Below are 18833 nucleotides of genomic sequence, written 5' to 3'. Positions count from 1 at the left end.
CTACACACATGATTAAGTTTATAGAAATATGACTTGGCTGGAATTTTCATCAGATGATGAAGGCCTTTCTGAGGACAGTAATCCATCCAGTGTCATCAACATTTTATCTCCCACATGTCGAAAAATGCCGGTGTTAAATAGCAGAGCGCTATTTAAGTCTAATGTATTATTATTGTTGTTATTATTACTTTCATACATAAGGAACATTTTACATTTACCTCCTACATAAGGAAGTAAGTACCACCTGCAAAATACATGCTGTATTTTTGTTATTTGTTTTCTACTTTAACATGAATAATTTAACCTTTAGCTAAATAAGTAGGCCCAAGCGTGAGAACATCTGAGCCAAAGCAGAAGGAAGTGTGCAGGTAGTAGTCAACAGGTGGCTTTTCAGGTTTCACAACAGAGAGAGCTTTAAAGCAGACAGACAGGGAGGGTGGTAAGGCCAGGTTGAGTTCAGGAATGTCAGCACGTAACAGGGTGGTGTTAGAGAGAGGGATGGAGGGAGGGAGCCAAACGGAGGAGGGACAAAGAGCAGGAGAGAGAGTCATAAATGCAATAATAACAGCTTAGGCTGAAATAAGCAAAGTGGCTTTCCTGGTTCCAAAGGCTGCCTACGTAGCTAACAATACTGCAGTCTCTCTGATAGGAGGGAGATAGGGTCCAGGAGTTGTTGTTTCTACTGTACTCATTTTGGATTACTTTTGTCACTAGAACATTCAATTTCTAGGCATGGATATTCTCTTGGATTTTGGATAATTATAAATATTTCTTCCAGTGTCAAAGTCAAACAGAATTTTTCTAACTCACTTGTTTTTCAAGAGAGGAAAAGGAATCATTAACAATGTCTATGACTGCCCTGTTCAGAGGCAAGTGGGGTCAGAAGTCACAGGAAAACCCAGAGAAGCAACTAGCAGCCGTGGTTCAACCCAGCCATGATGAGGACGATGATGAAGATGACCCAAAAGTTGGTTTCAGCAGAGAGCCTATCCGCAGGAACTCCCGCTTTTACCGGTCAATGAGGAAGAAGAGGCTGGTATCATCTGAGCAGTCTGGAAGTAAGAGAACATCAGATATGTGCTTGCCATTTAATGTTGTATTTCTATTGTATCTGAAATTTGGCAAACCTGTGCTCAGTTTTCACAATTTACATTTAAGTTGACTTTTCTGGTATTCCGTTCTGCTTCTGCTTTGGTAATGGAAGTTTTGTAGGTATTATATAATAAAATATGATAAACTTTATTGTCCAGCCGAAGCAAGAAAATTGTCTTTGGTCTCACCCAGGAAGATATAAGAACATCACATTAACAGAACAAAGATCTCACAATTTACAAGAGTCAGTGCATTCATACTTCTGGTACACAAGATATTTAAGTTTATTGTAAAGTGTTAAGCACATTTATTGCATTTGGGATAAAACAACCGTTATAGATGTTTTTCTTTGCTGTGTTAGGGTTAGTATTTTGTAGTGTTGCCCTGAGGCAGCCCAGACTTATGGGTAAAGGGGATATGATTTGTCATTGATGATTGACAGGGCTTTCCTGTGTACAGCTGTGCTGTAAAGATCATCTAGTTAATTCTTTTGGCAGCCTGCTGTCTTAGAAATCCTAGTCATCTTGTTTCTATTTACTAAACTCAAGTGCCCACACTAAACAGAGATATTAAAAGCAAGGGAGTTCTCTATCAGGTCACTTTTTTGTAGACTGACCCCAAAACCTTTCATTTTTTAAGCTAAAAACTGTCTCTTACTGGCTTTCTTACATTTAAAATCAACATTGTTTGTGAATCTCATTCTGTCTGAAACTCAGTTTGTTGCTCAATATTGTTGTCCCATTGACAGTTGGTACAGTTGTTACTGAAAGCGGAACAAAGGCTTGGTAGTCCTATCCCTAAATAGAAATCTTAATGAATACAACCTGAGAAACTAGTTATGTTTGAGCAGCACAATCGTCTAGTGAGTAATACCTGTACTTTCCACAGGTCACTTTCTGACCTCAGGATTAAAAAAATGCTTGTTTTTATGTTCATATGGAAATTATATACCAGATATCCTGGTTTTAATGTATGAAATGATTTGCAGAGTTGTTCTGTGAGGGAGTTTTATTTGCCAACCTGCTTTGTACTTGATCAAGTAATCAACCATCTATAATAGGTACAATCGCAGAAACTCAATGATGGAATTACAGTGATGATAACTAAGTGATAATTAGTTATCGCATGTTGAGTTTTTATCCTGCACATTGGCTAAGGATAAAAATACTTCTCTGTTGGAATGCAGTAATTCATAGAGCCACACCATAGGAATTGTTTGAGCTTAGACTTTGCCCTGACTTCAAAAGGAGGGATCAAAGTGATTTTTTATTACGTAACTGCACAGTCTTACAAAATTAGGTCATAAAACGTTAAGGCCTTTTGAAAAATGTCAGAAAATCCAATTACCTGATTATTGACGACCTGAAATATAAAGGAAACTAAAACCAGTAATGTGTGTTCCGTGGATGAAGTGAATGATTATTGATTAACTTCACCATTATCAACGATCAAGCTTTTATAATTCGCACAGGCTAGACTCGTAACTTTGTCCTTTGCATTTTATCAGGGATATGATCATATGTTATTTGCACTGGCATGTCTGGTCTGATAAATGTGTTACGGATTACTGTACAATGTAGCCACCGCAGAAGAATGAACTTAAACCATGTTACATGCAACTACCATTTCTCTCTCTCTCTCTCTCTACATATATATACATATATATATGTACTTATATAGTATGTATGTAACAGTAATAAATTACTTTAAGCAGTAATGTAATGCGTTTCTAATAGGATTTGCAGTAATATTATTGCAGTTACTAAGTCTGGTAACATGTAACCACCCCAAAGACCCATCAGGTTGCTGGCAAAGCTCGCTTAAAGAAATAACGATATAAATGTTTGTCAGTATGGTCAAGCTATAGATGGTTAGATCAGTTAGATTCTCCACAATTCAGTCGTTCAGTTAATTGAACAGAAACCAGAAGAACAGACAAATAATTAATTCAAATTTGCTGCCATGGTCAACAAAAGAGACAGAAAAACGTGGTGACTTCATACCTTTGAAGTGGTCATAAAATCCAAATTTGTCCATTCTTTGATAATTTTTATTCCTTTAGTCAGAAATCTATCTATCTATCTATCTATCTATCTATCTATCTATCTATCTATCTATCTATCTGTATGTATGTATGTATGTATGTATGTATGTATATGTGTGTAAAAAGCATACAAAATACATCTACAAAATAAACATAATACCAACTTCATAGTCTGTTTGCCATATCAACATTCTCATGGTATGCTCCTGATGAGCAGGTGGCATCTTGCATGGTAGCCTCAGCCCAAAAATGTCTAATTTCTTGCTCCCTGGTGGCTCACCTGAGAGAGCGTTTGGTTCTGATAGTTAACCAAGTCTGGCAAATATGTTGAGTCACTGGTGCATTATGAATCATATGGATTAATAGAAGGAATTGTGGCCAAGCAGATATCGTCTTCTATACCCTTTCAGGCATGTGATGGCACCAGGGCCAAATCTCTCAACATCCAAACTGCTTGTGTTATAGAAAATTTCCTCTATGTTTTGGTACTGTAGACGCTGAAAGAACTTCAGTTTAATCCTTGACCTTAATCAGTCTATGAAGTACAAAATAGGATTTTGGAATAACAACATTGGAAAAGATATTAAAACTTGGATAAAACAATAATTTGATACTTTTACACTCACTAAAAGATTTAAAGGCACACTGCCTTAAAACTTAACATTCCAGTCTGTCTTACAATTAGATCACACCAGCTGCGAGGCCCATCAAAATGTTGACATTCTGACCCATGACTACTCAGTAGTGATTACTGCCTTACAAAATGAGACCAAACCCATGATGAAGCACACATACACAGATTCACAAAGTGAAATCGTTACCAGCGGACACTGTCGCAGCTGGTGATTATTGTAATATTTTGCGCAAAAGAGATACTGACTTATCTGGTTTGGTAAAAAAATTAAATAATGGTATCAGCATATAACTAAATACATGGAGTATTGTATCTACAGTATCTGAATTTTATGTAGCTATGGATGTGTTCTTATTAAATGAGACATATCATGCTCATTTTCAGGTTCACAATTTTGTTTTTGGTTGCTACTAGAATAGGCTTGAATGCATTAATGCCCAAAAATTTAATTTCTGACCAGTCATTCTTTATTTCGGTGAGAGCCTTGCACAACTCTTATGATATGGCTGCTGTATAATTATTTAGGGCCCGAGCACCAACCAGTAGGGGTGGGTGATATGGGCAAAAAATAATATCTCGATATTTTGGGGGATTTTGGCGATAACGATAATCAGTCGATATCCTTTAAAATTCAAGAATATTTGTGTCCAGACCGATCCACTGAAAACGACTGAAAACGCTGTAGTTCATATTCCAGGCCTATAGGTGGCGCTTGAAATTCACCAAAAACGGAGAAGAAGAGACGGCGCGAGCACAAAAAGCTTGCGCGCTGTAAACAAACAGACAGTAGACGGAGAAACCGAACCCAACAAGAAGAAGACGAAAATGGCTAGTGCAAGGAAACCAGAATCATTTGTGTGGACCGATAATGAGGTCGAACTGATGCTGCGACTCACACTCGACTACAAGGCGAGTAAGTTGCAAGAAACACGAACACAAGCGCGTAGTCCGCCATTGTTGTTGTTGTTATGAGACGTTGCGGGGTTCAGAGGTCGAAGGCAAGAGGTCGAGGGGTGGGGCGAAGCCTGCCATGCTGTAGAGAGCGCTGCTGCACCGTGTATTAAGTGGATGTGAGGAGTTTATCGAGTACTCGATAATGGAAATTTGCACATCGTCAAAAAAAAAAATGACGATATTATCGCCAACGATATATATCGCCCATCCCTACCAACCAGTGTGAGGACCCTAAGTATTCTTGTTGTTGCGACATTGCTCAACATTTATATTGAATTTAACTTTAATTTGTCTATCAGTAATAATTAATAATTATTGCTTTAAAATAATTAATAATATAATGGGAAAGATAACAAATTCAGTGATTTAGTCTCATAAATTAGTACTAACTCTGATTAATAAATCACTTAATAACGCCAGCCAAATTAATATGTCAACAGCTTGTAAAGGTCAAAGGATTTGTATTATTCACTCTTGTAGATTACAGAATAGACAGTTAAATAGACAGCATGTAGTTCAAAACCTAGTTGCCCACCCGTTGTCCTCTCTGATGTCATGATGTGCTTCGCTCTGGTGTGTCTTCATCATCAGTCAATGATGCTCTCATCGTGGAAGCTCTAACATGCAAATCATCGCGAGTCCAATACAATATTCACGTTCGTCTATGAATCAATGAGGGTTACAAAAAAAACATGTAGCAGGCCCACCACTAATCTTGATGTTTTAGCCTTGCCATATCTAACTTTACCATAGCCAGCTGTTGCTAGCTAACCAGCAATAAGTTACAACATCAAAATACCAATGTCTGAATGCCAACAAAGCTAGCTTGACAGCTATCAGTGCTAGCAATGGCTGTGTTTGTTGTTTATGTTCAATATGATAATATTAGGTGTTCACTTACAGGTGAATGAGACAGGAGGAGTTACTTGTAGTTAGATGTTGTGATGAAAACGATGGATTGAAACACCCTTCATCCCACCGCTCGTGAGGACTCGGACTCTAAGAGGCCTGAGTGCAGGGGGCGGGTTTACTGGCTGGATACTTTCAAAATCTAGCCTGGTCCCCAGGTTTAACTAAATTAGAATAACTGTATGTATACAGTATCTCTCAAAACCAGATGCAGGTTACAGTTAATTCATCTTCAATTTAAATGACATATCTCCCACATCTGACAACCACCACAATACTGTTTTTTTTCCAAAACCAGCAGATGCATAATTTTTCCAATAGTGATGTCACAGTTACCCACAGTCAGCCTGTGGAATACAAATAACACATTTTCAATAAGCACCATCTGTAACAAAAGACAGAAAAAGAAACAATGGTCAGAATGTTAGATGGTTGTTCATCATATACAGTACAAGCAACACTTTATTATTAGACAATTCTTTTGTTTCGCTCTTATTGCTGCTATATTTGGTGGTTTGATGCAACAGACAATACAGCCTCCTACAGACATTAAATTTCAGCAGCCCTAAAGCTTCCATGTATTCATCAGCAAAATGATAATTGACTGTTAGCCTCTGTGAAGTGTGTTCCAGTTCTGTAAAACATGCTAACAATCAAAAGTAAACTCAACTAATGTTGAGAGTGCACTAATTTCACATAGTCCATATAGAAAATATTAAAATTTTGAAGAGCTGGAGAACAAAGAAGACAGTTGGTATAAAGGAGCCAACATAGAAAGCTAACAAAAGCTCACTTTTAGAATGAGATATGTTGTGTGTCTCATCTTCCAAGCCTCACTGACCTTCAGTTCTTGTGTAGTCTCTCACAGACTTCAGTACCCCTCCAGCCCAAAAGCGAAAGCTCTTAATGTCTGCTAGCCAGCCTACAACAGTCTTCACTTTAACTGAAATAAACAGAAAATAGCTAAATCAGTCATGAACACAAATGTACCATACATCCATGGTACCAATGTAGTTTAACAGGTTAGTTTTGATTTGTAAAGAAACAAAGAAAAAAAGGATCCACACACAAGTGAAGTATTTCTGTGTAACATAATTAAAAATAGCAAAAGAGCAAAATACATTGGTGTATGAAGATTTCTATATTTATGTTTAAATGTGCACATAGTAAAATGACTTATACGCAGGGAGGGGACACAGATTTTGAACTGTTTTATGAACAGAGCACTATCAGAAATTGTATCATGGGAGAAAACATCAAATTGGTCCCAATTAACACGTTAACTTAGGCACAGTTTCTTATGTAGAATATTGGCATCGTGTAAATTACAGATCTCACACACAGAGCCGAGCTGCTATGAGCAACTCTGTGTCCATAGGTTAAAAATTCCTGGTTTGCCCAAACTGTAACACTTTTCACTTTTTTTTTTGCTCAAGGTATCATAAAGTGCACGTACTGTAAAGTCTTAAATCTTGAGAAAATCTAAATCAGGGCTCTAGAGTGCGACCTAATAGGTCGCACATGCGACCTAATTTCAAAATGTGCGAGTTAATTTTCAAACAGGTCGCACCGGTGCGACTTGGAGAGGACCCCCCTTTCACTACCCTCCTCAGCCGTGACCGTGCGGACGTGTGGTTGATAATGAATATAATATATACCGTATTTGCACCAGCCAAAAATGCATAATAAAGAACGAAAAAAAAAACATGTATAGGCTAAGTCGCACTGGAGTATAAGTCGCATCAAATTTTTTGGGGAAATTTATTTGATAATATCCAACACCAAGGATAGACATTTCGGGCTCTATTTTCATGACCATCAGCGCACTGTTGGGGGCTTTAAACAACGTACATTTCTGCCGGGAAAAACGAACGATGCGCTTCCACAGAATAGTAATAACAGCATGCGCATGTCACGAAAGGCAATTTAAAATAAAAATAGAATAGAGAACAACAGGCTGAATAAGTGTAGCCTGCGTTATATGACGCATAAACAACGAACTGAGAACGTGCCTGGTAGGCTATGTTAACGTAACATATTACGGTAGAGTCATTCGACTAAATATAGCATATATAACATGCTACAACCAAACAATCAGTGTCACTCATAATCACTAAAGCCAACGAAATCTTCTTCCTCGGTGTCACTTCTGAACAACTCCGCCAACTCCAAAGGTAGACAATGCGCCGATTCCTCTTCTACCGGTAAGTCAGTCAATCAGTCCAAAGTGATGACTGATTTAAAACTTGTGATTTGTCTTGTGGATTATCTTACAATTGTTTCGTTTACTTTGTAATGTCAGCGCATTTTCAACACGTTTTTGTTCATGACTTTTGCCTCAAATAGAAAGAAATATTTTTTTTTTGTCCCGAAGCTGAACCCTTAATTCGGGCAACTACCGGGTATCTGCGTATGGTGTGTAAAGACGAAATTCCCTTGCGTGTGTTTTCGCATGATGTTTTAACAATGCAAAGCCATACTTTAATAAAATAACATAAATAAATAAAACTACGTTGTAGAATGTAGACCTATTTCAATAGTATTGCTGGACAAGTTTTTTTGCGAGGAAGTAGCCTATTAATCGCCTGTCCCAAATACCCTGGATTCAAATACACGCCTAGTTTTGTGAATGAGATAAATAATAGCCCGAGCTATGGAGATTAACTTCATAGCCTGGGATATTATTTGATATTTTACGGTAACGTGTTAATAATTTCCCACATAAGTCGCTCGTGTATTTCCCGCTCTCTCTCCATTCAAATTCAAATTCATTTGATTTTATTTTTCTTTATAAGAAGACCTTTTGTCTACTGCTCATGCAGTAATCAGCTGTTCATGTTTAATCAGTTGTGATTAAAACATTTTACAAATGTCAAGCTTGGGTCATTGTCAATCCTTACGTCATATCAAGGCAAAACTATGGTATAGAAATAAAAACTATCACCGGCATGATACGTTTTATTAATGTCACACAACAAAGAAAAATAAGGTGTGCTACCTAATTTATTTTTGTGCTACCAAATGAAAAGCTAGGTAGCACCAGTGCTACCTGGGAAAAAGTTAGTCTAGAGCCCTGTAAATGAATATAGGCTATGGCAACACTATGAAGCCCAATGCCACTTTCACATGAATTACAGTTTTTAAATTAAATCATATTAATTTCAAGGCACATGCACTAATTGTCAGTGCAGTGCTGCTGTTGAGTGCCAGAATTACTGCTGACAAATAATAATATATTAGGCAAGCGTAGGGCTGTACCATGTGACTGAACATTTAGGGCATTAAAAGCTACAGTGACTGAAGGAAGTGGAAATACTGATGCACTATATGTTACTGAAACTATATGTGCTACTATGCAATGTTTGTGTGCATCTTCCTGGAGGAGATGTGCTGTCCTTCACAGGTAATATCTTCCAGATGTTGTAAGGTTGTTTCAAATCCTTAGTCCCTTACATCTATGCCCTTATGTGGTTCCATTGAAATTTGCTGTAAACATAGAAACATCTTAGAATCACAGATTGTTTAACCCCCACTTTCCTCTAACATTTACCTCATTTTAATATTCAGGCAACATAAATGGAACAATTTAAATATATTCTGATTGAAACTGTGACACTTACTCCTGCCAGCACCTGTTCAGGACTCATAAGGCTATCTGGTGCAAGCTCTTGCTTGTAATCTCTGTGACCGTTCCTGTTTAATGCTGGAGTTGTTACACATTCTGTATAGAGGCAGACAGACTGATGAACTGACACAGAGACAGCTCTGTCTAACACTGTGACCACAAATGCAAGCAATGGTACAGAATAGACATTTGTTGCAGACAGACTGACATAAAACACAAAAGGTTAAGGTTCAAACTCGTCAAAATGACAGGTATTTCACCACCATTAAATGCGGGTAAGAATAGTACTGTTTGGAGTTAGAGGTAAAGTGCAGTGGCCACTCTACAAATAAACTAAGTGGAAACTTCAGTCTTCTGCCTGTCCAGAAAGCATTCTGGTGGTGATGTGTAGTTTATGTCTTGAGGTTTAACATTTTACAACAACATTTACCTGTAGCTGGCATTGGGACTTGTGTCTGACTTGGTGTCTTGGTATGTCCTGAGGAGATGTGAACTGGAGCTTTCTCAGGGACTTATTCTATTAACTGCAGGACTTCTTTTTAGATAGTAACACCAAAAACACCAAGCAGATAATAATGTTTCACCTTTTTAATTAACCTCTGTAACTATGCTAAAATTTCCCAGTCATACAAATACAACTTAAACAAATTTATGTAACTGCTCACTACTCCCCACAACATGCTAAGACACTACAGTAACGTTAAATTAAAGTCAGCTAACATTGGTTAGAGTCACGGTTGCTTTATTGTTTGTGATATTAGACACACATGGTACATTCAAGTTTTAAACACGACAGATATTAACATTAACTCACGTTGAGGTTAAACAAGCTTACTTTATCTTAGCTATTGCTAGACGTCTAGCTAACAATAACAAACGCTAACTAGCTCTTCTGCAATGAACTACAGAAAAAACATCACTAAAAACTGTAATGTTTATAATGCTTAACATTCTTTAAAGAAAATGTATTTTGAGGGGACGAATAAATAGATATCTACGTATTAGTTGATCGAGGCCAGCCATTTCAACAGACAGACCGGTGTTCATTGAACCAGAAACAGTACAGAACCGATTCCACAGCCATTGATAGCTCACTCCACTCTTGCGAGCTTCTGAGAATCTCGCTCGTGCAATGAATGTGCTGTTCATGACTTTGCTTGTGTATAATGATAAGCACTTGATTTTATTTAACACGTGTGTTGTCTTGAATGTAAGAAGGCAGACACAAGTGGCTTGATGAAAAAAATCAACAAATTGGATGCTGGTTTTGTGACAGACTCATTCCCGCTGTTAACTGGTCTTATCTTACTATATGTATCTACACCTGTTACGGCCTGAGAGCCATCAGTGGTTGTGCGTGGGTTTGGCTGCTCTCTTCTGTGCTTCTATGTCCTCCAGGTGCTGCACTCCCCCGCTGGCTGTCTCCAGTTACTAATCAGGGCAAGATTTAAGCTGGGAGTTGTGGCTGGGGCCAGTGGGTCATCCAGCAGTGTCCATGCTGTGTGTGTGTTATCTGAAGTGAGGGCATACTGGGTCTTTTTCTGTTGGTAGAAACCTGTTGTGTAGTGCCACCGGCTTCCCAGTTTTTTTAAAGGGAAGTTAGTTTTCAGTTTGCATTATCACTTTGTGTGTTTGTAGAGGAAATCTTTGTTTGTGGTAATAAAACCTGAAGCTTGATTTGGGAGTTGTTTTATTTTGTAACGTGTTACTCCCCACAGTCCCTAGACCTCCCAGGGGCCGTAACAATTTTGGGGGCTTGTCTGGGATACTTTTGAACCGGTAAATTTATTTGGTTTATTACCTTGGTGAGTACTGTTTTCTTAGTGTCCGTTGTCTAGCCTTGTGTGTGAACAGCTTCCTCAGGTAAGATAGGAGTGTCCAGCTGGGTTTAAAAATCCTGGGCGGGGATATAATTCTCCAGTGGGGGTAGGCATTTCAGGGCTCTGGCTGCTGATGTTTTTGCCTTTCAAGTCGCTCAGATTGGGTGAGGCAGGATCTGAGGAGTTGTTGTTGTTGGTTGGACGTGTTATTTATCTCTCTGTGTGTGTGGCACCTGGCATAAGGACTTGCTTTGTTTTGCCACTGGTAGGTTTGCTCTTAGTCTTCGGAATTGTTGATTAGGTTTAAAGGTAACTGTAGCATTACCGGTAATAGTAGCTTAGCTTGCCCCTAACTGACTGTGTTTGCTGGTCACGTAGCATAAAGCTGTGGTGTGTTGTGTTGGTTGTCTCTCAGTGAGTATTGCAGCTTTTGATTTGGATGTGTTTGTGGACAATCCTACAATCAGTCAGTTTGAGGTGTGTAGGAAATGTGATTTGGTGGATATAGCGAAGCATTATGGCATTTCTGTATCCAGCTCCCTGGCTTAAAAAGAAATGAAAGCCACCCTTCTTAGTGGCTTGGTTGGTTTGGGTGTTTTTGAATTACCAGTAGCTGTTGATTCTCCGGGCTTGGCGGCCGGGGCTATGACAGCGGTGTCGGCCCTTGGTGGGGACGTGGGCCGCTCTTACTCTCCGGTGGGGGAGGCGATCGGACAGCAGGTGGTTACGCCAATCATTAAGGTAAGGGGTAATGGGGATATGGAAAAGCCATTTAAGTTGCCACAGTTTGATCCCATTTCAGTGGAGTCATCTCCTGGTTTGAAGTTAGATGCTCGTGTAAAAGTCAGTTTAGCTCGTTTTCAGTTAGAAAATGAAGAGCGCGGGAATTTCAGTTACGAAGGGAATTAGAATTTAGAAGATTGGAGTTGGATACAGCTATTAAGATTCATCAGTTAGAACTGCAGGTAAATGCCGATCCACCTGACGTAGTTTCTGCTGGTGCACGGCTCTCGTCGGATTCCGCCGGCACTTTTGATGCAAGTAGGCACATTTCTCTTGTGCCTGTTTTCCGTGAGTCTGAGGTTGAGTCTTATTTTGGTGCATTTGAGTGCATTGCTGTGGCTTTGCACTGGCCGAAAGATGCATGGGCTCTTCTCTTGCAGTGTAAGTTAGCTGGTAAGGCTCAAGAGGCTTGTTCTTCTGTCTGTGGAAGATGGTCTGGTCTATGAAAAGGTTAAAGGCACTATATTAAGAGCATATGAGCTAGTGCTGGAGACTTATAGACAGCGTTTCTGAGGCCTCAGGAAATCTATAAACCAGACTCGTGCTGACTTTGCCAGGGAGAAAAGTATCCTCTTTGACAGATGGTGTTCAGCCTGTAAGGCAGATGACTTGGCTTTTGTGCGTGAGCTGATGTTAGTGGAGGAGTTTAAAAACTGTGTGTTAGAGCGTACTGTGGTTTATCTAAATGAAAAACAGGTAACCACTCTCCAGCAAGCCGCTATTTTTGTGGATGAGTTTGTGTTAACTCACAAAAGTGTTTTTGTCAAGCGTGATTCCTCCCACCATGAGCCTTATCAGAGAACAGGGGAAGGGCAGATCACACATCTAGCTGATTCTTCATCGGGTCTTAGAGGTGAGAATGTCTGTTTCTTCTGCCGAGAGTCGGGTCACTTAATTGCTTGCGTGATGTGGAAGCGTAAACAGCAGCTCGACCATTGAGAAGGAGACACTGGTCGTGCTGCTCGCCCTGCAGCACCTTGAGGTGTATGTGGGTTCGAGTCAATCACCAGTATCTGTGTACGCCAACCAGTGGTTGATGCGTTGGGCCCTGCTCGTACAAGGTTTCAACATTGAAATCAAACATAAGAGGGGATCTGACAACATGGTTGCTGACGCGCTCTCTCTGGGTGAGATGATTACAACTTTATGGTGATGGTTGACATGGTGGCAGTGTTTAGTTGTTTTTTTTTTTGTGAAATTTAACTAGGCACTGGTGTAATTAATTATAGGGTGATGTAAATTCCTTCCTCATATTATCAAACAGTGGTTTGTTCTTATGGGAAGGGGTGTTAGGGCCTGAGAGCCGTCAGTGGTTGTGTGTGGGTGTGGCTGCTCTTTTCTGTGCTTCTGTGTCCTCTAGGTGCTGCCCCCCCGCTGCTGGAGCAGGTGATTGTGCATGGCTGTCTCTAGTTACTAATCAGGGAAAAGATGTAAGCTTGGGCCAGAGTTGTGGCTGGGGCAAGTGGGTCATCCAGCAGTGTCCATGATGTGTGTTTCATGGAGACAAGAGCAGTGTCGATGCGGGTGCCAGTGGCTCATCCAGCAGCGTCCATGCTGCGTGTATGTTTTCTGAAGCGAGAGCATACTGGGTCTTTTTCTGTGTTTTTCTGTTGGAAGAAACCTATTGTGTAGTGCCACCGGCTTCCCAGCTTTTTTAAAGGGAAGATAGTTTTCAGTTTGCTTTATCACTTTGTGTGTTTGTAGAGGAAATCTTTCTTTGTGGTAATAAAACCTGAAGCTTGATTTGGGAGTTGTTTTATTTTGTAATGTGTTACTCCCCACAGTCCCTAGATCTCCCAGGGGACATAACAACACCGATCAGGCATAACATTATGACCACCTGCCTAATATTGTGAAGGTTCCTCTTGTGCAGCCAAAACAGCTCTGATCTGTCAAGACATGGACTTAAGACCTCTGAGGGTGTCCTGTGGGCGTTTTATAGTGGATCCTCTGGGTCCTGTATGTTGGGGGGTGGGGCCTCCATGGATCAGACCTGCTCCAGCACGTCTTACAGATGCTTGATCAGATTGGGATCTGGGGAATTTGGAGGCCCGGTCAACACCTTGGGCCCTTTATTGTGTTGCTCGAGCTGTTCCTGAGCAGTGTTTACGGTGTGTCAGGGCCCATTGTCCTGCTGGGGGGCCACTGCCATCGGGTAGTGTTGTTGTGGGGGGGGTGTACTTGGTCCACAACAGTGTTTGGATGGGTGGTGCGTTCACATGAATGCCAGCATCCAAGGTTTCCCAGCAGAACATCGCATTGTGATGAGATGATCAATGTTATTCATGTCACCTGTCAGTGGTTTTAATGTTGTGGCTGATCGGTGTATATACGGTGGCCCAGAGGTGTCAAATACAAATACAAAAGCCACAACACAAATACAAAAGTCACAACACAAATACAAAAGCCACAACACAAATACAAAAGCCACAACACAAATACAAAAGCCACAACACAAATACAAAAGCCACAACACAAATACAAAAGTCACAACACAAATACAAAAGCCACAACACAAATACAAAAGCCACAACGCAAATACAAAAGCCACAACGGAAGTGAACTACAACGGAAGTGAACTACAGCGGAAGTGACCCACAACGGAAGTGACCTAAAACGGGTCCGTGCATGAAGTATAATGAATCTACATTGTTTACGTTGTGTAATGAAACATCCCTTTTTGGGAGTATTTCCTATTTCGTTGTCGTAAGACGTGTAACGCAGCTTGTTTCTTTATCCGACTTGTACAATGAACATTGTAAAAGGAAGTCGAGTGGTGGAAGTTGTGCATTGTGTATCTCTGAGGCATTAAAATACAAAAAGACCCAATATCAATGCATCCAGAAGATGCACCATAATCTGTGAGGTGAAAACATCTGATTTCCACACAGTTGGAGAAAGTTAAAGTGTGCGTCCTTCTGATAGATAGGATTGCGGCAGTGCTATGTTGTGTTTTTCTTTCTTATTCTTACTTAAAAGTGTGAATGCTGACACAGCAGTGTATTAGTGTGTTTGCTGAGTCAGCATTCACACTATTGTTCTTCTGGAATTTATTACTGTGAATGCTGACACAGCTACTACTAGTGCTGCTACTGTTACTACATACTACTGCTACGTTTACTTCTACTACTACTAATGCTACTTCAGCAATAGGACTTACAGTTTTCATATTTTTTCGCCTTTAAGCAAATTCTTCCTTACTTCCTACTTTTTCTCCCCTCCCCTGCATCTCCTCCTCTTTTGTCTTCTGCTTCTTCTTCTTCTTTAGTTAGGCAGACTGGACACAGCTATGGTGTATTGCTGCCCCTACTGTTTGTTATTAAGACCTACATCAAATCCTTTTGTACAATCCTGTTTTATGAAGATAGTCCACCAATTTCTTTGTTTTAACCCAAGAATCCAGATTTAGAAGTGTGCGCATATTAAAAACAGTTTCGCCATCTGCTCCAAGTTTCCTGAAGAGAGTCCTTCTTTGACTGGAGTATATTTTGCACTGGAGTAGTACATGTTTTACTGTCTCACTATCTCCACACACATTTGCCATCAGGATGCTTACCGATCAGAGCCAATCTTGAGATTACTACAGAGTCTTTTCTACTACATCTAAAAGTGCACTTGTCTTTACTTACACTTTCCTGCACTGAAAAGTACACCCTACCCTTCCGTCCTTCTCCCAAGATTTTTGCCACTTCTCTTTTGGAGACCTGTTTATTCTTTCTGTGTACTCTGGTGTAGGGCTGGGCGATATGGCCTCATATCAATATCACGATATATTGAGCAACTCACCTCGATAACGATAAATGAACGATAAGTATCCATCTTAGTGTAATACCAACTGCCACTTTCCCACTTTCGTGATCCTTTGACCCATCTGTATAAATTTGTAGGTGGTCTCCCCATTTTAATTGCTGCCAGACTTTACCTCTTTTACTACAACCTCTGACATCCTTGATTTGCTTTTATTCAACAACTTTAGGTCAACAATGGGATCTGGAACAACCATGATGAAACAACTGGACGACATACTGGAGGACATACACTAATACCCACAATTCCAATTTCCTGCGCCACAGATTTTAATTTTTCTGCAAAATTAGTTTTAGTCTTTTTTGATATTCCCATAAATTCCCAGTGTTCACTCAGAAGGTTTTTTGTTGGTAACATTTCATTTTGTCCTTTGAGCTTTATTAAATATCTAAACCAAGTTTATGTCTCCTGATTTCTAACGGCATCTCCCCCATTTCTATTAATAACGCTGATATTGGAGTTGTACTGAATGCTCCACAGCACACTCTTATGGCTTTTGCTTGGACTCTGTCAAGTTTACTGATCACTGAAGAAGCTGCTGATCCATAAACCATACATCCATAATCGATAGCTGATCTTATCATTAATCTGTAAATCTTCATCATTGATTCTCTATCAGCCCCCCAGTCAGATCCAGCTACACACCTAAGGACATTAATTATTTTCGCACACTTTAACGAAACCATTTCAATATGTTTTTTCCCTTTCATCCTTTCGTCCAACCACATTCCTAGAAATTTAAAATACTTGACTTTTTCAAGATTGTTATTGTACAATTGTATTTGCTGTGATGGCATACTTTTCTTATTTCCAAACACCAAATATTTAGTTTTATCAGTAGAAATTTTAAAACCCCAATCATAAGCCCACTCAGTCACTTTCTCTAAAGCACCTTGAATTTGATTAAACAGGTAGGGGAGGTTCCTCCCTGACTTCCAGATAGCCCCATCATCTGCAAATAATGAAAATCCAAATCCTTTCCCCACTCTACTAAAACATGCCATTAACTAGAATATTAAAAAGAACTGGACTTATCATGCTTCCTTGAGGGGTTCCATTCTCCACCTCAAGCTCATCTGATAGTTCATTTCCAATCCTCACTTGAATTGTCCGGTTACATAAAAAATTCTTGATCCAGTTAAACATTCTCCCTCTGATTCCAGCGTCATAAAGTGCAATTAATAACCCTTCCCTCCAAAGCATGTCATATGCTTTTTCAGTATCCAGAAAGACTGCTACAACTGCTTCCTTATTTGCAATAGCTTTCTTTTTGTCCATGTCTAAACTTAAAACAGCATCCATTGTTGACCGTCCCTGCCTAAAACCACTCTGATGAGTCACAAAAAAACACTTTTCTCCAGCTTATCCCCAAGTCTATCCGTTATCATACGTTCCATAATTTTGCATAAGACAGAGGTCAAGGCAATTGGTCTATAGGAACTAGGGTTATCTGATTGCTTTCCAGGTTTCACAATTGGAATAATTACCGCATGTTTCCATTCTCCATTCATCCACTTTCACACATTATTAATTAGTGCAAGCACTCCACCCCACCCCCCCATCAGTTCTCCAGAATGTTTAAATAATTGATACCCCAATCCATCCCTACCTGGAGAGGTATCTTTTACCTGATTTGAAGCTTTTTGTAACTCTCCTAGTGAGAAAAATAAATTGATATAATCAGAATTATCACTATTAATTTGCAGTTTATCCAGTTGCTTTCCTAATACTTCACATCGTCTCCTCCTATTTACATCACTTACATTGTTAGAGCTGTGTACTTTATGGAATTGTTTAACTAACATATTTGCTTTTTCTTTGTTATTTACAGCTTCAGCTCCGTCACAGTGAAGGACAGGGATTGCTGTCTGCTGAAAAACCCCTGTCATTCTATGTACAAAACTCCAAATGTTTTTTATGGGTGTATCTGGTCCTATTTTACAACAAAAATTTCTCCAACTTTGCCTCCTCGATGACACGTCTAGCCTTAGCTCTAAGTCTCTTATACTCAATTGCATAGCTCTCTAATAGATGTTTTCTTAACCTTTTATAGGCCCTGTTTCTAGCTCAGACTGCAAAGTTACATTCTTCGGTCCAGCTGACCTCATTACCTCATTACCTTGGTTAAAGAACTATTCCACTCATCTACCCCTTTCTCACTATATATTATTGATAAACCCATATTCACATCATCCTCAAACTTGATCCAATTAGCCCTTTTATAATTGAGCCTCAAGGACAGATTGACTGGTTCTTCAATTAAACATCTGCCAAATTTACAAATGATTGGAACATGATCACTTCCCACTGTATACAGATCCATTGTCTCCCACCTACTAACTGATGCCAACTCTGCTGATGCAATTGTAATATCTATGGAGGAAGAGACTGCCCGACTTGTTCTAAACCATGTAGGACGACCATCATTTAACACAACTAGCTTTTTTTTGTCAATAAAATCTTCTACAATTTTCCCATTTCTATTTCTCTTCTTGCTTCCCCACAGCTCATTGTAAGCATTAAAATCCCCAATCCACACCACTGGTACACTTATCTGATCCACAATTTCCTGAAAATGATTATCTTCTAAATTAATGCAAGAGTTATACAAATTGACAATGGTGATTTTCCCTGTCAGTCCATACTTCTGTGATGACACATTCTAACACTGTATTCATTTCTATTCTTCTATACTGAATTCCATTTCTAATAAAAGTTGCACACCCCCCTCCCGTTGTATTCTCTCTGTCTTTCCTTTCACATTTATGTCCCGGTATTTTAAAATTAAGTCTCGGTTTCAACCAAGTTTCCTCAATGCAAATTATTTCTGGTTTCCCTTCAAGCCCATCTAACATGTTTAAATTCTTGTCCATTTCCAATTAGACTTCCCGCATTCCATTGCATTATGTAAAACATAATGCAGAGGACACTAATCACCATCATAGTCCCCATATGTACTTCCCATTTCTTCTTTGTCATTATCATCTAAGCCTAGATGTTGACTTCCATTTGAACTTTGATCTGCACTGTTCTGAGAGTAGGTAACCTCCCATATTTCCTTTGGATTTATTCCCTTGAAACCTAGAAGTCTTTCTGGAGCAGAAGCAATTTCTCGTGCCACATCTGATTTTTTGTTTGCCACCATTTTAACCCTCCACATTGTTT

General features: G+C 39.5%; 1 protein-coding gene across 1 annotated transcript in view; it reads left to right on the top strand.

The window, feature by feature from the left end:
- Positions 1–844: 844 nt before the first annotated feature.
- The window catches only part of ngef (neuronal guanine nucleotide exchange factor), a 158506-nt gene continuing 140517 nt past the window's right edge, over positions 845–18833 (top strand). Inside the window, exon 1 of the mRNA XM_073483788.1 lies at positions 845–1058. Coding sequence (XP_073339889.1) covers positions 845–1058 — 214 coding nt within the window. The remainder of the gene's footprint in view (positions 1059–18833) is intronic.

The sequence above is a fragment of the Pagrus major genome, chromosome 2, assembly GCF_040436345.1.
Source record: "Pagrus major chromosome 2, Pma_NU_1.0".
Taxonomy (NCBI): Eukaryota; Metazoa; Chordata; class Actinopteri; order Spariformes; family Sparidae; genus Pagrus; species Pagrus major.
Note: the sequence above shows the minus strand (reverse complement) of the source record. Positions and strands in the feature narration are given on the sequence as shown.